Source organism: Canis lupus, chromosome 4, assembly GCF_048164855.1.
Source record: "Canis lupus baileyi chromosome 4, mCanLup2.hap1, whole genome shotgun sequence".
In the NCBI taxonomy this organism is placed as follows: Eukaryota; Metazoa; Chordata; class Mammalia; order Carnivora; family Canidae; genus Canis; species Canis lupus.
The window spans coordinates 19,953,871-19,976,167 of NC_132841.1; the positions used below are offsets into that span (position 1 = coordinate 19,953,871).

A 22,297-nucleotide genomic window follows, 5' to 3' on the forward strand; every position below is an offset into this window, starting at 1 on the left:
CATACTAAAAAAGAAAAAATATCTCACACCAATAACCAAACTTTATATCCTAAAGAATTACAAAAAGAAGAGCAAACTAAACCCAAAGCTACTACAGAGAGAGACCAATGAAGATTCAAGTGGAGATAAATAAAGAGTAGAAAAACAATACATAGAAGCAACAAAATCAAAAGTTGATTGTTCCAAAAGATAACATTCTAGATAGCTAGAATGACCAACAAAAAAAGAAAGACTCACATTACTAAAATCAGGATTGAAAATAGGAACATCAACCATCGTCCTTACAGGGGCACCTGGGTGGCTCAGTAGCTGAGCCTCTGCCTTTGGCTCAGGTCATGATCCCAGGGTCCTGGGAAAAAGTCCTGCAACAGGCTACCCACAGGGAACCTGCTTCTCCTTCTGCCTGTGTTTTTCATGAATAAATAAAGTCTTAAAAAAAAAAAAAACAAACCCAAAAACCTATCGTCATTGCAGAAATAAAAAGGATTGTAAGACAATACAAAAAGGATTATAAGGGAATACAACTGTATGACAACAAAACAAATAATCTAGATGAAATGGACAAATTTCTAGGAATATTCAAATTATCAAACTGATACCAGAAGAAAATCTAAAAGAAAATTTTTTTTAAAGAAATCTAGAAAATCTAAAAAGACCCAAGCACACACCCCCCCCCCCCCCCCCCACCGACCAATCTATAACAAGGAACTGAATCACTAATAAAAAAACTTCCAGGGGTACCTGGCTGGCTCAGTTGATTAAGTATCTGATTTTGGCTTGGGTTGTGATCTCGGGGTCCTGGGATTAAGCCCTGCATTGGGCTACCTGCACAGTGGGGAGTCTGTCCTCTGACCCCCCTGCTCATGCGCTCTCTCAAATAAATAAATACAATTTTTTTAAGAAAAACAACCCCCAAACAAAAAAAACCTTCCAACAGGGGCACCTGGGTGGCTCAGTTGGTTAAACGTCTCAACTCTTGCTTTCAGTTCAGGTCATGATCTTAGGGTTACAGGATCCAGCCCTGTGTGGGGCTCTGCACTCACTCAGTGGGGAGTTTGCTTGGGATTTTCTCTCTCCTCCCCTTCCCCTGCCATGAATGCTCTGTCTCTCTTTATCAAATAAGTAAATAAAACCTTACAAAACAAAACAAAAACTTCAAACAAAAAAGCCTAGGACCAGATTCTACCAAACATTTCAAGAATAATTAACATCAATGTTTCCTCTTCTAAGAAATGGAAGAAGGGAATACAAGAAATGGAGGATGAGGGAACATTTTCTAATGTATCTGTGAGGTCAAACTACCATGACACCAAAGATCGACAAAAGCATCACAAACACCAAAAAGAAAACTGTAGACCAGTATCCTTAACAAAGATGGAAAAATCATCAACAGAACACAAGCAAACTGAATCCCACAGCAAAATAAAAGGATTACACACCATGACCAAGTAGGCTTTCCTCAAGAATACAAGGTGGCTCAACATAAGAAAATGCACCAATATAATACATCACATTTATGGAATGAAGGAAGGAAACTACATGATCATCCTGATGTAGAAAAAGCATCTGACAAAATCCCACTCTCTTCCATGATAATATACTCAACAAACTAGACATAGAAGATAACCTCCTTAAAGTGACAAAAGTGAAAAACCCAAAGCTAACATCCCACTCAGATCAGGAACAAGAAAAGCAAGTCCACTCTTACCACTTGTATTTGACAGTGTACTGGAAGTTCTAGCCAGGGCAATTAGGCAAGAAAAAGAAATAAAGGTATCTAAATTGGAAGGAAAGAAGTAAAATTAAATCTATTGCATTTATGGATGCCATGATCTCATATAAAGAAAATCCTAAAGAATCCACAAAACAATCTAGTAGAGCTGATAAATAAATTCAGCAAAGTTGCATAATACAAAATCAACATTCAAAAAGCAGCTGTATTTCTTTTTTTTAAGCAGTTGTATTTCTATATCGTAGCAATGAAAAAACCAAAAATAAAATTTATGAAAAAGTTCAATTTATGACAGCATCAAAAAGAACAAAATATTTATTCAATACCTTCTTCATCAAACTCTTAATGTCCTTTTTTTGCAGAAATGACAAGCTAACCATAAATTCATACAAAATTTCAAGAGATCCCTAACATTCAAAACAATCTTGAATGAGAAGAACAGTTGGAGGACTCATACAATTCAATGTCAAAACCTACTGCAAAGCTACAGTAAACAAAACTGTGTGGTACTGGCATAAGGACAGACATATACATCACTGGAATAAAACTGAGGTCCAGGAATAAATCCATATTTCTGCAATTAATTTTCAACAAAGGTGCCAAGACTAGTCAATAAGGAAAGAATAGCCTTTTTAACAAACAATGGTGGGACAACTAGTTATTCACATACGAAGAATGAATCTGAACTCTTACCTCACACTATAGACAAAAATTAACTCAAAATGGATCAAAGACCTCTAACAGGTAAAATTGTAAAACTCTTATAAGAAAATCCAGAGGGGTAAATCTTAATGACTTTGCAACAGTCAGCGGTTTCTTAGTTATGACACCAAAAGCACAGGCAACAAAAGAAAAAAATAGATAAGAGGATCCCTGGGTGGCTCAGCGGTTCAGCATCCTTTGGCCCAGGGCGTGGTCCTGGAGTCCCGGGATCGAGTCCCATGTCAGGCTCCCTGCATGGAGCCTGCTTCTCCCTCTGCCTGTGTCTCTGCCTCTCTCTCTCTGTCTATCATGAATAAATAAATAAAAATCTTAAAAAAAAAAAGAAAAAGAAAAAAATAGATATGGAAACCCTGGGTGGCTCAGTGGTTTAGCGCCTGCCTTCGGCCCAGGGCGTGGTCCTGGAGTCCCGGGATCGAGTCCCATGTCAGGCTCCCTGCATGGAGCCTGCTTCTCCCTGTGCCTGTGTCTCTGCCTCTCTCTCTCTTTCATGAATAAATAAAATCTTAAAAAAAAAAAAAAGATAAAAAAGACTTCAACAAAACTTAAAACTATGGGTCAAAAGATATTACCAAGAAAGTGAAAAGACAACCCATAAATTGGGAGAGAATATTTGCAAATCTTACATTTGATAAGAATCTAGTATCCAGAATATATAAGGAAGTCTTAAAACTCAACAGCAAAAAGACAATGTAATTTAAAAATGAGAAGAGGACTTAAAAAGACATTTTGCTTAAAGCATATAACAAATGGCCAAATAAGCACATCCCTGGCCATTAGAGAAATGCAATTCAACACCACAATGAGATGCTATTTCATACTCACTATATTATTAAGAAATAAACTAAATATATTTTTGAAATATAATTTTAAAAAAAGGAAAATAGCAAATGTTGGAAAACAGTTTGGTGGTTCCTTAAAAAGTCAAACTAAATTATAACATGACCCAGCAATTCCACTCCTAGGTATACACCCAATTAAGTGCAGTGTGCAAACATAAACTTGTACGTAAACGTTCATAGCAGCATTATTCATAACATTTTATCAAAAGAGTTAAACAACCCAAATGTCTATCGACTGATGAAACATAAACAAAATATGGTATTTCCATACAAATGAATATTCTTCAACTACAAAATGGAATGAAGTATTGATATATGGTACAGCATGGATGAACCTTGGAAATATGTTAAGTGAAAAGAAGCTAGCCACAAAAGGCCACATATTATATATGACTCCATTTATAGCAAATATCAAGAATAGACAAATCCATAAGACAGAGTAGAGTAGTGGTTGTTGGGCTGGAGGGAAAAGGAAGTGGAGAGTAACTGCTTAAGGTGTACAGGTTTCCTGTTGAGGTGATGAAATGTTCTGGAACTAGACAGTCATGATGGTTGCACAACACTGTTAATGTACTGAATACTACTGATTTGTACCTTAAAAAATTCTTAAAATTGTCAATTTTGTTATATGAATTTTACTTCATCAAAAAAAAATTATAAAGAACATATGGCCCTCTGCTTTCTCCCTCTCCTTGTCAGGACTGAGCTTTTAGCCAGCAAGGAAGACAACTGACTACATACGTGGTAGATTTGAGTAAATATCTTCAAGATGATAGCTATGCCCTTACTCACTGGTGATTTAAGTCACATAAAATGAAAAAGGAGGCTACAGAAAATTCTGGTGTTTGAATAGAATTAGAGGTATCAGGGGGTGCCTGGGTGGCTCAGCTGGTTAAGCACCTGCCTTTGGTTCAGGTCATGATCTCAGGGTCCTGGGATTGAGCCCTTTGTGGAGCTCCCTGCTCAGCTCGGGAGTCTGTTTCTCCTGCCAAGTTGTGCACGTGCTCTCTCTCAAATAAATAAAATCTTGAGAAAAAAGAATTAGAAGTATCAGTATGATCTCATGGTTGGAAACCATATGTATGTTGGAACCATACATGAGATGTATGTGTATATACATTCATATAACTCCTAGTTCTGCCTGCTGAGAACCTGAAAGCAGTGACTCCCTCGTAGCAATGAGTACACTTAGGATCCAGAGCATGGTTTCTAAATTCCATTTTCACCTGAAGAAGTCAGGGCTTTTAAGGAGAAATGGCTACTGCCAGGACTGGGGTAATCACAAGAAGAGCCTAGAATGTATGTTTTCACTACATGTAAAGAATCAGGGGCACCTGGGTGGTTCAGTTGGTTAAACATCTGCCTTCAGCTCAGGTCATGATCCCAAGTCCTGGGATCGAGCCCCGAGTTGGGTGTGCTGTTCAGTGGAGAGTCTGTTTTTCCCTCTGCCTCCTTCCCCCTGCTCATGCTCATGCTCTTTCTCTCTCTCTGATAAATAAAAACCTAAAATAAATAAACAAATAAATGTAAATAATTAATTAAGGAAAAATGGGGACATGTAGAAAGTACACAAAGGAGGAACCAATTCAACAGGGCTCCCATTGGCTACATCAAGATATAACTAAAAAGGTCTTACAGAAATCCAAAATAAAGCTTAAGACTGCCCCTCCCCTGAGTTCAAAACATTACCTCTCTATAGAACTGAACAAAGGCCCACAGAACTCTTTGTGTTCCTAGTAAAAGAGGCCTCCATTCCATGTACCCTCTCAAATTCTCTCTGCCACACCGTTAACAAACTATCCCTAAGAGACTAAGCCAAGGAGGAGACCATAATTCGATCAGATTGTCCACCTACCTTGGAGGCTATCAGTATTATTCCACCATGCCTTACGTGCTTGTTTATCAACATAGGAAGCCTCAAACTCATAGATTATCCCTAATCCCAACTCCATGTGGCATTGTATTGGCCCTTAAATCTGACACAATCCTTTTTTTTTTTTTTTTAAATCTGACATAATCTTATCACCATTCTTCCTCCATCAAATCCTTTTACTTGCCCTGGAACTCACAATCTATCATTTAGAAAACTGCCCACATCCTAAACTTCTCTCCAAATTTTCCTTCCTTTTATAAATGAATAAGACTGTCTTCTGAGGACATGATTTCTCCTATAGCTCTTATAAATGGTGTTTGTTTTCTCTTCTAACCCCTCATACAACTAGGCATAGAAGTAAATTCCTGGTTTTTCACTCCTTCTAGACCTCCTTTCATTTGCCTTCCTAAAATCTCCAGATCCTCTGAAACACAGGATGATGGACCACATCCCATGCTACTGCTCTATTATTTGACTGTGTTGCTTTCCTGCAGGGTACACTCAAGAATGAAAAAATACCAACCTGCAAAAACAATAAAGTTTGCTAATTTGAAACGTGTGAGAAACATTAATGTGTTCTGATGACTCTGAGTTCAAAAGTTTATAATTTTCCAAAATGTAATAAAGCAAATCTCTGAATATGTAATAACTTTTATTTACTGAGTCAACTTGACACATATGGGTATATATCCACAGGTGTATACACAGAATAATTTAGATGGTTGGACCTCACCTTATCAGAAAACCAAATGAGCCTGGAATCTTCATAATACCTAAACATGCCATATTTAGGATCCAACAATTCTCTCATGATGAGCAAGAAAAATTCTTTGCGTACTCCTCCTGCATCAACAGCATCTTCTCCAACAAATATAACCTAAAGTAGCATAATGCAAAAACTGAATGTAAAGAAATGTAAGTATATTCTGGAGAGCCCATAACATTTAATTTATTACAATAAATGCTCAACAATTCATAGTTTAAAAATAGTTTTATTTATTAAGTTTCAAAGATACATATTAAAACTTTTTAATTTTCTAAAAGTATGAACTGCTGAGCATATACTGTATGTAATATATACAGAAATGTTAAATTACCTTGAGTGGCTTTTTGTAGTCTATATTCTTTGTTTTCCTAAGGACTTCCATTGCATCTCCTACAATATTTTCTCTACGTACAACTAGAATTAAGCAGGGATTCACAGATTCAATCACTGGGAGGAAAAGAGAGGAGACATTCTGTCTGTGGGCCTGGTCAATAGCCATCTAGAAAACAAAAGATTAAAATTTAAATAGCAATGCTATAAAGAAGCTAATGTGACTGGGCAGGTTAATGTCTATCTATCAATTATAATCTTATATTTATAATTCTATTATAGTATATATACTACTAAATTCACAGAGGACCTAACACAGTATCTAGTAGAGCATAAGAGCTTATTAAACTGTATTCTCAGCATAAAGAGTGTCCTTTTGAATGTTTTTATATTGAAGTGTAACTAATGATACCATTTAGCAAGCATGAAAGTCTTAAATGGTAAATCTGAACACTGCTGTTTCTCAACAAATAACTGGCACCAAGAGTGAGGAGTAAAAGAAAACAGCATTAAAACAACCTCTAATGAGAATAAGGAAGAATCTGGCTGAAGACTTTCATAGAAATGCATCTAGTAGAGTGATCATTGCATCTGCTCATAAACCAAGCATTTGGCTTTTACCATTTAAAACCTTTTTTTTTTTTTTTTAAAAAGGTTTTCCCTGTGTTCTTGTTCTATACTATATACTATAGTATACTATACTGAGTATACTATACTATATTAACTGAGTATACTATACTATACTAATTCTAATTCTCTCTGCCACACCGTTAACAAACTATCCCTAAGAGACTAAGCCAAGGAGGAGACCATAATTCGATCAGATTGTCCACCTACCTATATTAACTGAGGCATTATTGTTTTAACAACCACCATCAAAAAACTGGCTTGCCAGCTGTTAGTATAAACCCTACCAAAATATTTATTTCTTCTGTTGATGAAAATGGATATATGGATAGAAGCACATCTCTGAAATTCCCCTAGTAATTATGATTTAAAAATCTGGAGGCATGTAAAATACCAAATGTATTTATTTTAAAGGAATGAAAATAGCTATCAAAATTGGGTACAGGGATAATTTTTTAAGGCATTTTTAGAATTTTAAGTGCTCAAGGTTTCTTTCCATCATTCTCTTAGTCCTTACCTTCTATAGTCTGACATTCTACACTAGAAAATAAAACTCAAAAGCTTTTTAATTTACAGGCTCAAAAGATAAAGTAAATCTATCGTAGCTCTCAAAGTCACAAAATATAAAACATTAAAAAAAAACCCTCATTATAAATGAAAAAGTGTTCAACATAAAACATAGCAGGTTGGGGGAGAAGGGAGAGGGAGGAGCAGATGATGACCAATCTTAGGAAAACGCCTTATTTATTATTAAAAGCTTTCTTCAAGGAAACTTCATATCCTCCCTCTTAACTAAAGTGATGCCTCTTCCTTTATATCACCTCACCTCTAGCTACCTCCAACTTTTACCAAGTATATAAATATGAAGTATATAATGAAGCAAGATTTGAAATAAACCAGTGTTTGTGAAGTAAACTAGAAAAACTGTTTATAAAGATTGCATATTTCTATAATCAAAAAGGCTTATAACTTTTTTAAAGATACAACACAATTAAAGGCTAAACTATTGTATTTTCACTTAAATACATAAAGTAGCCCTCATAAGAACATACATGTCATATACAACAGTCCTCTTTTTAAGGTAGCAAAGATACTTTGCAAAAGACAGACCACTGAGGTATAGAATGTTCCCAGGGATTGCTGATTATAGGCAAACTTCAAATATTTATTTTTAAAAAAACTTTACAGAAAACAATTCAAAAACCATCCTCAAATCAGATTAGTATTAAACTATATTTTACCTGCATCTGTAAGACTGCATCTGTTTGTAACAGAGTAGTTTTTGCTTGGGCATCAAATACAAATGGATATGTGCAGATTGTAACAGGGATATCTGCCAACTGGAAATAAAAAATTAATTTGTTAGTACAAATTGATTTGTGATGTATTTTTTTGTATATACTATTATTTCTTTTAAAACTGATCACATTCTGGTTTATTCACCTACATGTTGTTCAGGAATTATAAATAAAACATTGCCTACTTCCAAAATATGGAATTTTTACTGATAATCAGATGAGGCATGGAATAACCCCAATTCCCAATAACCCCAATTTTAGGAGGGAATTATATACTTGAAAGTCCATCTAATTGTAAATTACAAGTATCTTTTGGTTAGCATATATTAACCCCAAGATCCAGCGAATTATTCGGCTGCAAATATTTTCTAAAACTGGGGGCTCTTGGGATGCCTGGGTGGCTTAGTCAGTTAAGCATGCAACTCTTGATTTTAGCGCAGGTCATGATCTTGGAACTGTGAGAAAAAGCCCTGCATCAGGCTCTGTACTGGGCATAGAACCCACTTAAGATTCTCTTTCTTGGGTGCCTGGGTGGCTCAGCGGTTAAACATCTGCCTTTGGCTCACATCATAGTCCCACGATCCTGGGATAGAGTGCCACATCAGTCTCCTTGCAGGGAGTCGGCTTCTCTCTCTGCCTAGGTCTCTGCCTCTTTCTCTGTGTCTCTCATGAATAAATAAGTAAAATCTTAAAAAAAAAAAAAAAAAAGGATTCGCTCTCTCCCTCTCCCTCTTAAAAATAAAACAAAACTGGGCATTCCTATGTTAAATACATTACCCAGTTCTTATATATTAGTACTCTAGCAACTGAGGCCAATGATAAAAGCAATCTGATTATTCATTCATTTAACAGATATTTATTGATGCCAGTAGAGAGCCAACATTACTGTAAGTCCAACAATCTTTCTTTCATTTAATCTACAAAATAAAGCACCACAAGTATTATTTTCTATTAACCTTTAAAGTCGAAAAAACTGACCTATTATTATCATTATTACAACTTAATCACTTTACAATTATTTATCATAGAAAGTAATACGGTGATTGTTAAGTATTTTAACAATGCAGAAAAATACAAAGAACTATGAATTTCCAGCCAGATTCTTGCAGTTGGAAGAGGACGTATTCCTACCATCTACCCAACAGGGCAATGTTGTTGTGTCAGCTCTGAAACAGAGCCCCTGCTGTAAGGTTTGTTTGTTTGTTTGTTTCTTCTCTCTTTTTTTTTTTTTTGCTGTACTGTTTCTAGTGAAAACAATATATCATGAAATAACCCACTCCTTAAGTGCCTAGGAAGTTCTTTTTATTAAGTCTGAATTCCCATTTCTATACATCACTATGCATTATTCATTTTGTATTTCAGTCTTCATTGCAGGGAGGCATATATGTTTTAAAATATTTCAAGTCCCCAAGCTCTTTTTTCCACAGTAAACATTCCCAGTTTTTCCAGCCATCCTGAAAATAATATGGTTTCTAGCCCTTCTTCATTCTAACTGCCTTTTAAATGTATTTTATCTAAGTCTCTCTTAACAAAAACAAACAAAATAATCCAATAGGACTCAATCAATATTGCTATGATAAGACTACCAACTCTTTGTTAACAACACGTAAGACAGCAGGCTGAGTTATATTAACCTTAAATTATCATTCTTCACTATTTTTCATACAACAATTTTTACCTTGATCCTGTATTTGTGTCACTACCTTCTGACAGCAGAAAAGTAATTTCACTACTCTGAAACTCAAAATGAATGACATGATTTCTAAGGTTTGCTCTGGTTCCAAAAGTCTATGATTTCATAATTTTATGTGCTACTTCTATGTGAAGATGAGGAAGCAAACAATAGTAAGCCTATACAATTAAGTTAATTCTAAATGTTTCACTGGTTCAAGTGCTGGGGGAAAAAACAAAAGAAAACAATAAAACCTAAAGTCTGTAACAGAAATATAAAAGAAGTACTATTTATTAACAAGCTCAAGTGTTAAAAAGGTGGTTCAGGTTTGCTGATAATGTAAACCAAAATGTTAGAACTTTGTATGTTAAGATAGTATATTATACAAAGTAAGGAAGATGACCATAATGAGTTCATTTAACTTTGAGTATCAATTACTAGTTTCAAAAAAATTGAAAATCATTTTAGTTCTGTAATATAAAATATTTCCTGCCTTGCTAGGTAAACATTTGTCAGATTTTAAAAGTTTGCCTTTTTAAAATTATTATTACAAAGGACACGTATTAACTTTATACTGGAAGATTTTAGAGAATAGAAACTATTTTAACACAAATATTGTTAAAAGGCATCATGTAGGTGTAATAATGTTAACTAAAACAGAGGTTTTACTTTTCTTTAGAAAATTCTTCTGAAATGTTATGTACAATTCATATATACTCATTTAAAAATTTATATACATACATATAAATTTAAAAGTCACACAAAACAGGAATCTTTTGCTCTCCTGTCACTTAAGACAAAACAGAGTGTATCTTACTCTGAACATGAGACTTCAATACACCAAACTTACCTCAGTTAATCCATGGTTGACATCCTAAGACAGCAGTGCAGAATGTAACAGTAATGAGGAAAGAGCAATGTTAGTGTCCAAATTTAACTATTTCTATTCAAAGTAGCATTTCATATATTTTGCTACAGCAGAACACTGAATTAATGAAGTAGACCAAAATATACCTACAACAAAACTTACCCTTTCCACGTGCACCTTATGTATCTATATCTACAAAAATAAGAACTTTGTTTCATGTATCTTGTGGTCACAAAGTTATCAAGGCTTGAACATAATGAAATCTGGCTTTAGCAACTAAGCACCCCATTTGTAGAGTTTAGGTAGAATAGGGAAACTAAATGTACACCTGACTTGGTTTTGAAGATACAATTTTATGTCTGTTTCTCCACCTGGAAAATGGGAAAAAATATTCCCTAGACCTCAGGACTTGATTAATCTTGACAAAATGTCTGAAAAGTGTTTTGTAGATTAAAAGGCTATATGTAAACAAAGCGAAGAAAATTAAGTTGTCAGTTGTTTTAACCAACTGATTTTAATTTATGTGCTTCTCCTATAATAAACTGTAAACATCAGTGTAACAGTTGTCAGTGAGTTTTGTGAGAACTTATAGCAAATTACTGAACTAAAGGTGGTGTGGGGAACCCCCCAAACTTGCAGTTGGTGCCAGAAGTAAGGGCAGTCTTCTGTGGACTAAGTATATTTTCACTTTGTATTTTGCTAAATGCTCACATGCCTCAGGGGTACCTTTGGGGAAGCTTTAAGATATGAACAAGGAGGACTTGGTTCTCTCACTATATTGTGCTCGATAAAGTCGGAGCAGTATGAACATAAGCAAGATATGATTCCATACCAATCCTATTCAGAAAAAGGTAATTACTGATAATATTTTCTTCCAAAAAATTCAGAGTACCAAGTTATCACTACATAAGTGCCTCTACTGGTGGTGTTAACAAAACACATTTAGAAGATGTACTGCAGAGAAAGACTTTTAGATTACACTCAGCTTAATTTGAAATCAACTTAACAGGAACATCTGACATTCTTTTATAGTATATCCTGTGGAACATTTTAAAAGTGCTATTATTACTACAAAAGTCTAAACAAGCAAAGAAACACGTCTCAATATTTTCTGACTATCTATAGCCTGATTTGATAACTATAGTAGATATCAAGACAGTTTATATCATGGGAGATAATTTTTTCTTAAGTAAATAATAAAACATTATTTTACTATACACACTTTTTATTACTATATATAATTAGATAAAGGTGCTATGCATATCATTATGCACTGAGGAGGTCAGTAAGATTGTTAGAATTTATGGTGTGACTAAACCATACTAAAGTAGAACCTATATTTGATTGTAAGCTGGAAGAAATACAGGAAATAATGGGATATGTACAAAACTTGAAAAAAGGCTTTTAGATATCAAATAGGATAATTCTCTAGGAGAACAGCATCAAAGAGTAAACCAGATTAAAATCATTATCAGAAATTTCAATTTAAGGGTCAAGGATATGAGACAAAAGCTCAAACACTTTTAAAAAGGTAAATGCAAGAAGAAAAAAAAGCAAATGCTTAAAAGAGCATGGATGAACTCTTCCAGGAAATATTAGGGTTGCAAGGTAGTTGTTATTAGTTGCAAACCTGTTTCAATCAAAGTTGTATTTCCAAGGGAATTTTAAAAGGAAAACAAAGTGGGGGTTGGAGGCAGGCGATCATAAAACACATGAGGTCAAATTAAAAGTCTATTGCTAAAAATTCAACATTTCATTGGCTCCAAATCCACATACTCAAGCATTTGTTGACTGTTTTTAGAGTCAGAGTCCTGAAATTGGGACAAGGCATGCCTAATTTTAGTTACTCAATGCCCCAGAAGCTGGAGTGAGAAAGGCTTGAAGAAATGTTCTAAAGTCAGGTTCTCATGGTCTAACGCAGACTTCACTAAGGCTGCTTTTAACACCAATGGTTAATGATGGTTCCAGTTGGTCACAGACAAAAAGAGCTCCTTGGCACATTTTAGTTTCAACTAATTTCTTATGGTAAAACATTATGCCATTCCTGGTGTCATCTTCATTTAATGATATAACACAGGATTACTCTAAGAAGGCATAAAGAGGGGATATTGAAGTTAATGAAGTAATTCCAGTAAATATGAAAGGTCCTGGTGAATAGATAGAAATAAAAAGATAACTTCTAAAACATGAGGGAAATGGAAATCTATGAACATAATTTGGTAATCCAATGTTTAAGGAGTCAGTCCAAAAGTTCAGTCAGCAAATATTAATGCCATTAAAAAAAACATAAGGGAGCTTTAAAAAAGATGAACTTTACTTGGAAATATTATAGTTGCAGGCGAGCACAAATGTACTTTTTTGGTTTTTATTAAATGAGAACAAAATTCAAACCCAGAAGTACTGATGTATCTTTTCTAAACTGGTCTCCCCAACACTTTTATCAGTCTATCTTTCTACTTTACTAGTGAACAGGTCATGTTGCTAGCTCAGCACTGTCCACAGTTAAAGTACAACTTAACTCCAGAGAACAAATACACTGATGATTTATATATACAGCACAACTAATATCAAAATATATGATTTATGACTTAAAAAAATATGTACTACAGCACCAGAGACTATAAAAATCTCATCAATTTACCATGAATCTTCATTAGGATCTACTTGTAACTGACATGCCTTACACAGGTAAACATTTCTTGAAATAAATATGTAGTTTAAAAAATGTGTAACATGAATCATACAGTACTTTAAACAAGCAGACCCAGCATATACCTTTCTATACTTCATTCTAAGTCAATTTTTACTAAATATTGATACATATGTACAGAAAGTAGAAGTATAAGAAAGAGAAGAAAAGAGCGCACAGATCAGTAGCAACCACTAAAGTATTTTCAACTTAAAAGCAAAGTTAAAAAAAGGTAAGGAAATACACAACTGAGAATAGTACCTAGAAAGTGGAGAAAAATCAAGTATCAGAGGAGAAAGAGAACCCATGTGCCATTTTATTTTGTCAAGAGATTAGCCATAAAAGGAGAAATATAGATAAAAAGCGAAAAGGAATTCAAATGAAAAAAGTTGCATACACCAAGATCACAGCCTTGAAAAAACAAAAAACAGAGAAGCTTATATAGTAACCAGCAGGAGTAGGAGGATCAAGAAAAAAACTTCATAAAAACATGTAAAAAGAGTTAGGTTAAAAGGACAGAAATGAAAGGGGATGAAGTGAAAAGTTAGAAGTCTCAGCAGTACAAAAGCAGTACAAATATTAGAAGGAAAGCAAAGAACTTCACAGAATTAGTTTTTAGTGTTTAGGGATCAGGAAAGTGTTTATCTGTTGGATTCTTAAAATCTTTGGGGGAAAAAGGAAATGGGAGAAAAAATATCTTCAAAGATTATATATAGCATGAAGACAAATAAAGTAAAAGCAAAAAAACTTCCTTGCAATATTTAGAACAAGTTATATATATATGTATATATATACACATATACACTATACACATGTGTATATCCATAAATAAATAAAACTTACAGATATATATGCCTTATAACTCATAGTAATTATGTTTTATCAAAGACTATTTTATGCTTCTACACTGAAGCAATGGAATTCATGATTGTAACTCTTATTCAATAGTAGTATACATAGTATACAAGTGTATATACATATACATATGTATATACACACACATATATGTATATACAAATACACATACAAACACATCCATATCATCACAAAATAGCATGTGAGTATCTTCAGGATAGATTCTTTAAAATCTTACTTAGAGCTGTTAATGTAATAGTTCAGCATAGCATCAGGATTAATACTATAAATACTATAAATATGAATTCTATTAAAAAGTCCCAGGAGTGGACTTAGCAGTGGTTTAGCGCCGCCTGCAGCCCAGGGCCTGATCCTGGAGACCCTGGATCGAGTCCCACATCAGGCCCTCTGCATGGAGCCTGCTTCTCCCTCTGCCTGTGTCTCTGCCTCTCTTTCTCTCTCTCTCTCTCTCTCTCTCTGTGTCTCTATGAATAAATAAATAAAATCTTAAAAAAAAAAAGTCCCAGGAAAAAATTCTTTAGAGTTATGTGTAAATGTGAAAGTACCTTAAACTCTCTCAAAGAAAGCTTTGTGAAATCCAAAGTCACAATATAAATTAATGAACTTTATAAGAGTTGCACAAAGATCTTTAAAGTAAATGCCAGCTCTCCATTCCCAAATGTAGATTAGAAGAACCCAAATCATAGGTTCTACATTCTGATTTCTAAGATGTGATATTAAACCCACTATGCAAATTAAATAAAGGAACAAGCTTTCACTGCTACAGCCACCTATTCAATATGTGATACAATATGTGATACAATATGTGATACAAGTATGTGTCTACAAATGAAGAAAAAGGAAAAGCTTATGGCTGAAAGAACAGAGTAATAGAGAGCAATTATCAAGCAGAGCAAACATACAATCTGAAGAGAATGAGAAGCAGTGAGGAAAAGCCCAGAATAGGAAAGTAGTCCTATACCGCCTCCCTCTTAACAGAAAACTCTAGCACTGAAATACCTCCTAAGGAAATTCAATTTGAAATGACCACAGCTATATACCAAGAAGAGCTTGGATACAGGCCCAACAAACTTAAAAGTACACATTCAAACCACAGCTTTTCCACAAAGTACAACGATAACCACAAACTAAAACATCCTATTAGATTTGCACTTGTCCAACTTAAGAACACAAATAGTTTATGACCTACATATTAGATATAAATTCAAATGGCAAAGGGTAGTATCTAATTCTTAGTGATACAAGAAGATAGCACTCTTTCTTAAGATAGTTTCTCAAACAAGCCTTGCAGATCCAAGGGATATATATTTTAGGGTGGCCTATGAGTGCTCTGAATTTTTAATTTTAGTGTTTTCATACCAGAGTTTTAAAAAACTGACTAAAAAATATAAATTTAGAATAATCCATTTATAATCCCAGTATTACCATGAAACTTCAAGGGTTGTAATAGTTGTAAACATAGCCAAACCAGCACCAAACAGGAAGGATCTCTATGTTTAGGACTTCATGCATAAATGATATACTTGATGAGTGAAGGCCAAATGAATATGACATCTCATTCTAAAAGCAAATGTTTCATTGTAGTTCAAATAGAGAAAGGCAGCAAGATAACTGTTACTAGACACTGCAGTATAGAGGCTACTGCCAAACTGACAGCCTGTGTATAGACAGCCAGCAATAACCATCATTTTACCAAGAATTAACTGTGTCAAGAACTTTCCTAAGTACTTTATATAGATCATATCCAATTAACCTTCTCAGGAGCTCTATAAGGTAGGTACTATTATCCCTAACTTACAGAAAAAGAATGAGTAATTTCTCCAAGGATATAGAGTAAATGCTAAGGGGCGATCTGAATCCAGGTACTCTTATGTTACACTACTTTCTCATCATATTTAAGTTGTGAAGTGAGATTTCTGATCATCAAAATGCAATTATCCTCCATACTAAATATTAATTTGAGTTTTAAATTTGTAGTGTTATTTATAATTTATAAATTTGTTATGGTTTTAGAGTTCTTTTAAAATCTAAGCCTCAGGAGGGATGCCTGGGTGGCTCAGCAGTTGAGCAACTGCCTTCGGCTCAGGGCATGATCCCAGAGTTCCGGAACTAAGTCCCACATTGGGCTCCCTGTGAGGAGCCTGCTTCTCCCTCTGCCTATGTCTCTGCCTTCTCTCTGTCTCTCTCATGAATAAATAAAACCTTAAAAAAACGTAAATAAAATCTAGGCACCAGGAGTTTAGAACTAGTTTAGTGTTTGTATATATTAAAATAAGACAGTCAGGGACGCCTGGGTGGCTCAGTGGTTGAGTGTATGCCTTTGGCTCAGGGCATGATCCTGCAGTCCTGGAATTGAGTCCCACATCGGACTCCGTGCATGGAGCCTGCTCTTCCCTTGCCTATATCTCTGCCTTTCTCTCTCTCATAAATAAATAAATAAAATAAAAATAAAGACAATCATAAATAACGTAAGTGAATGCTGGACTTCTTAGAAATTGTTTTACTATAGGGGCAGCCCAGGTGGCTCAGGGGTTTAGCACCACCTTCAGCCCAGGGCCTGATCCTGGAGACCTGGGATCGCATCCCACATCGGGCTCCCTGCATGGAGCCTGTTTCTCCCTCTGCCTGTGTCTCTGCCTCCCCCCACTCTCTGTCTCTCATGAATAAATAAAATCTTAAAAAAAAAAAAAAGATTTTCCCTCAAACCAATAAATTTATATATAAAAAAAAAAGAAATTGTTTTACTTTAAAATGGGCCACATCACTTCAGCTTCAAAAATACTGCTCAAAGATCTAGGATAACCTAAATTGTTGTGTCTGGGCTTCTATGCAGTTAAGATTCCAACCCTCGGGGACGCCTCAGTGGCTCAGTGGTTAAGCGTCTGCCTTTGGCCCAGGGCGTGATCCTGGAGGCCCGGGATTGAGTCTCACATCGGGCTCCCTGCATGCAGCCTGCTTCTCCCTCTGCCTGTGTCTCTGCCTCTCTCTCTGTGTGTCTCTCATGAATAAATAAATGAAATCTTAAAAAAAAAAAAAAGCATTATTTGAAGAGCAACTTATCATGTGAGGATAATATTAATAATAGTTAATATTTATTTAAAAAAAAGATTCCAACCCTCTGATGGCTTATCTTAACACCTTAGGTAAAATCCAAGTTCTTTTTTTTTTTTTTAAATCCAAGTTCTTAATCTTAAATTTACCAAACCCTCCATGATTTGGTGCCTGTCCATTTCTCTTATCCTTTCCCAGAACTCTCCCCACTCCCATCTTTTAACCATACTGGCCTCTTCCTCTCCTCCTTCAAAAATGTCAAGCTTGTTCTCACCTAAGGTCTTTTACTAGATATTCATTTTTCTTGAAATCCTCTTTGCTTTGATCTTATGTTGCTGCTTCTAGTCACTTAGACAATAACCCATACTTCATCAGGCAGGACTTTTCCGATTATCCAATTGCAAAAAACAAACCAGTCTTTATTTTAATTCTCTATAGAGTGCATGTCATTAGCTAATATTTTTTGCTTTACTGGATTACTGTCTATTTTGCCAACCAGATTATAAACTGCATAGTACACGGCCCTTCTCTGTCTGGTTAATCACTGTTATTTCCAATACCTAAATTGATGCCAGTCACTGGAGGTTCTCAATATACTCAGTATTTGTTCAATGAGCAAATGAGTAGACCTAAATCTGTAGAAAGGCTACAAACTTGACCCAGACTCCCAATGATTCTTGGGGAAAAAAATCAACAAGTCTCTCCCTATCAAGATGCATATACCTAGGAAAGCAAAAGATGTTCTAGAAGTGACCTGATTCCTACAGATGAGAGTACTCTAAAATTAGCATGCACTAATTACACTGCCATTCAAAAACTACTTTATGTTTTTGATGCATACTACACATATTCCAGACACTATTAAATCCAGAAGTGCTGGTGAATAAACTTACAGAGTGCTTATCCACAAGGAGCTTGCAGCTGGTGTCTAGCAAGCAGTGAAAGACTACTTGCCTTTTACAATTGCTACACACATATTGCTTAAATTATCTACTTCACGGGGAAAAAAAGTTGGTTTCAAGTATACTTCAATGGTTAGCAAATCTGTTTTTTTAGTATTTTATTTAAATTCAATTTGCCAACATATAACACCCAGTGCTCATCCAATCAAGTGCCCTCCTTAGTGCTCATCACCCAGTTACCCCATCCCCCCACAATCCTCCCTTTCTGTAACCCTTTGTTTCCCAGAGTTAGGAGTCTGTCTCTCATGGTTTGTCTTCCTCTCTAATTTTTCCCCACTCAGTTTCCCTCCTTTCCCTTAAAAAATATGGAATGCTTCATGAATTTGCGTGTCATCCTTGCACAGGGGCTATGCTAATCTTTTCTGTATCGTTCCAATTTTAGTATATGTGCTGCTGAAGTGAGCAGAGCAAATCTGTTTTAGATCTTAACCACTTACCCAGTTCTATATTAAAATTTTGTGTCTAAATGAAGCTTTATAAAGACTATTATTTTAATGGGACATGAAGTGTCTAGTTACTAGAGACTTAACCACATGGGAAGAAGTATGTACACATGGTGATATATGTCAAAACTCTGAAATAAAATTAAACACGGGGGGGGAAATTAAATCAAAATGACTGTCTTTGGATAATTCTGAGATATTAATCTCACAATAGTAATACATTCTTAGAGTTTCACTATCAGGGATTCCAGTATTCTCAATATGAGAGAATTAAGAGGCAACCTCAAGGAAAATACGTGAAAGTTAAAAATCCATGTCACCTTTGTTTTTTTTTAGTTTGCTTTGGCTTTGGTAATAAGAGTGGAATGTTTACTTATAAATACTGCATAATAAATAGTTATTCCTTCCCAATGTGTTTTTATTTCAAAAATAAGTTTGAATAAAAGCTCTGAAAAAACACTGGCGTCTCAAAAACAAGCAACTCTTTCTTTTCTGTGAGAATAAATGATACATAAAAATGAAAGTATAAAATGCAACAGGAAACATACCATTCCATAGGCCTGCTGTTGGACCCAGTTGATATAATCATTCCTTATGTCTATCAATTCTTGTACTTCATGTATATAAAATTTATCATACTGTATAATCTGTCCCGTTTTCTCATTTACCTATAAAAAAAAAGTATAATTAAGTTTAACTAGTACCTAATACAAAGAATAAAAAATATTTAAATAGAAAAAGTCTTGAGATTTCTTTTTTTTTTTTTTAGTTTTGAGATTTCTTAGCCAATTTTCTCTATCTATAAAAAAATTTACTGAGTACCTAATATATACAAAATGCTAGTTAAGTGCTATGTGAGACATAAAGATGTCTAGGATGGAACATCTGTATTCAGTACCTAAAAATCTATTAAAAAAAGAAAAATATTTCTGTAACCATCACATGAGATTTGTACCATTAAAGAATATATACTATATATAGACTAGAATCTCTAAGAACTTTTGCTTGGGGAATAGGAATTAAATAATAATAGCTAATGCTTGTTAAGTGTTACTCTGTACTGATCTATGAATAAAACTGAGAGGTGACATTTGGGTAGGACACAAAAAATGGAGAGAAACCAAATCACTACCCTTAGAAATAATTTACTAACTGCAAAGGGAAAAACAAATCTTTGCAGTGGAGAGCATTACCTTAACTGAGTGATCAAACCAATCACCACCAATGCTGAGACAACCAAATATAATGTTCTTGCTGATATAATCCAAGAGGAAGTACAGGCATCATCCATGACACAGAAAAATATTTAACCTGAATCTAATCAAGTCTCTTGATCTTAATTCTAGTTCATAGGTAATACTAGGGATAAAGGAACAAATTAAACATCACCAGAAGGAAACAATCAAATATTCTGATTGTAGGGTTTTCATAAAAAGACTGGCCAGGAGTTTCCAAACAGTTAAGGCAATGGGATAAAAAAGTGGGGGTTGTTATAAATTAAAAGATAAATAGAAATATTCCAGTATTGGATATAGTAGCAAACTATATGTCACACTAACCTCCTGATAATAACAATTATAAACTCTGGACATTATATAAAAACTCAACAATTTGAAAACACTGGAGTTCAACCAAAAGTAAGCAAAAACAGGGAAGGACACAATCTTTCAAAGAAACATGTGTGATACACATTTTTGCCCAAGGGATTGCTTCCAAATCAGCATCAGGGGTGGGGGTAAGAGCTCAAGTACAAAGCAGCCGTTTTACCAGACAGAAGAGTGAAATGTCACAAAGTAAGGCAGCCAATGTGGCAGACAATGAGGAAGAAAAATCCCAAAAAGGAATCCAAAGGGTGAAGCCATAAAACCAGGATGTAAATTCCCCACACCCCCATCTTTGGTTAATTCTTTTTTTAAAATGCATTTTTATTTATTTTTTATTTTTTAAAGGTTTTATTTATTTATTCACGAGAGACAGAGAGCGAGAGAGAGGCAGAGACATAGGCAGAGAAATAGGCAGAGGGAGAAGCAGGCTCCATGCAGGGAGCCCGACGTGGGACTCGATCCCGGGTCTCCAGGATCACGCCCTGGGCTGAAGGCAGCACTAAACCGCTGAGCCACCCACCCAAGCTGCCCTAAAATGCATTTTTAAAAATTTCTCTGTCTTTCTCAGATAAATAAATTTTTTATTTATTTAATAATAAAACATTATTATTAGACAGAGAGAGAGAGAGAGAGAGAGAGAGAGACCGCAAGTGAACATCAGCAGGGGGAGGGGCAGAGCTGAAGAGGAAAGCTCCCAGCTGAGCAGGAAGCCCCAACATGGGGCTTGATCCCAGGGCCCCAGGATCCAGGATCATGACCTGAGCAGAAGGTAGCCACTTAACAGACTGAGACACCCAGGCACCCTGCTTTGGCTAACTCTTAAATTATGAGTGCACAAGGTGAGACTGGGGGGTGGGGAGGTGAAGAGATACACAATCCAGTGAAAGCAGAACCTGGGAGGCTACACTTAGACATCAAGACAAGCATTTCTAAAGGAAAAAAATGCACATTTGGGAGGCATAATGATAAAAGGATTAATTTATCAAGAAGTCATAACAATTCCAAGTAACAGTGCTTCAAAATACATGAAGGAAGAATTAACAAAATTTGTTGGTAAATTTTAACATCCTCTCTTGATAACTGATAGAATAAAATAGACAAAACTACCAAGCACCACAGATCTGAGTAACAATTTCAACCAACCTGAACTCACCATAATAGAATATCCCACCCAGTAACTGTACATAGAACATATACTAAAATACTAAAGTAAAAGATCCTGGACCATAAAACAAGTCTTTATAAATACATTTAAAAGAATCCAAGGTATAAGAAGTATGTTCTTGGACTACAAGGGAATTAAACTAAGTCAGTAACTAAAAGATATCTGGAAAATCCTAGCACACTGGAATCTAAACAAAACACCTCTAAATTACCCAAAACTTCTCTTGAATCTATCAGAGAGCTAAAGCCATAAGATAATCAATCAAGTAGCCTGAATGACAAGGATTGGCAGATAGTTCCAAAGAGAAACAGAATGCCAGAAATGGGTCACCTGTGGCAAAGCAAGAAGATACCACTGTCAAGCAAGCAGGGAAGAAGAAATCACTTAAAACTGTAAGAAACTGCTTAAAGCTGAGTATGGGGGATCCCTGGGTGCAGCGGTTTGGTGCCTGCCTTTGGCCCAGGGCGCGATCCTGGAGACCCGGGATGGAATCCCACGTCAGGCTCCTGGTGCATGGAGCCTGCTTCTCCCTCTGCCTATGTCTCTGCCTCTCTCTTTCTCTCTGTATGCCTATCATAAATAAAGTTAGGAAAAAAAAAAAAAAAAAAGCTGAGTATGGGATAGCTTGACAGCATAAAACCGCTTGGTGCCCCAGATAGTTTCCACTCACTCACAGAGTTTTTTTGCACACACCTCCACTGGGTAGTCATGAGGATGACTAGGAACAGGGCAAAAGATCATGAGTCTCTTCCAGTGGTGCAAGGAACTGGCTGCCACTG

General features: G+C 35.3%; 1 protein-coding gene and 1 non-coding gene across 18 annotated transcripts in view; both read right to left on the reverse strand.

Annotated features, from left to right (window-relative positions):
* The window catches only part of HERC4 (HECT and RLD domain containing E3 ubiquitin protein ligase 4), a 132,919-nt gene that overhangs the window by 23,180 nt on the left and 87,442 nt on the right, over nucleotides 1-22,297 (reverse strand). For 12 of the 17 annotated variants that reach the window (XM_072823286.1, XM_072823281.1, XM_072823280.1 and 9 more), the window contains 5 exons: nucleotides 19,298-19,417; nucleotides 10,711-10,734; nucleotides 8,132-8,230; nucleotides 6,265-6,432; nucleotides 5,901-6,044 (listed from right to left, as the gene is read on the reverse strand). In XM_072823286.1, coding sequence (XP_072679387.1) covers nucleotides 5,901-6,044; nucleotides 6,265-6,432; nucleotides 8,132-8,230; nucleotides 10,711-10,734; nucleotides 19,298-19,417 — 555 coding nt within the window. The remainder of the gene's footprint in view (nucleotides 1-5,900; nucleotides 6,045-6,264; nucleotides 6,433-8,131; nucleotides 8,231-10,710; nucleotides 10,735-19,297; nucleotides 19,418-22,297) is intronic. The other 5 variants (XR_012029465.1, XM_072823279.1, XM_072823288.1 and 2 more) reach the window with 2 other exon arrangements.
* On the reverse strand, nucleotides 18,606-18,712 carry LOC140632843 (U6 spliceosomal RNA). Its single transcript, XR_012030511.1, has one exon. It is a non-coding gene; the product is annotated as a U6 spliceosomal RNA (small nuclear RNA).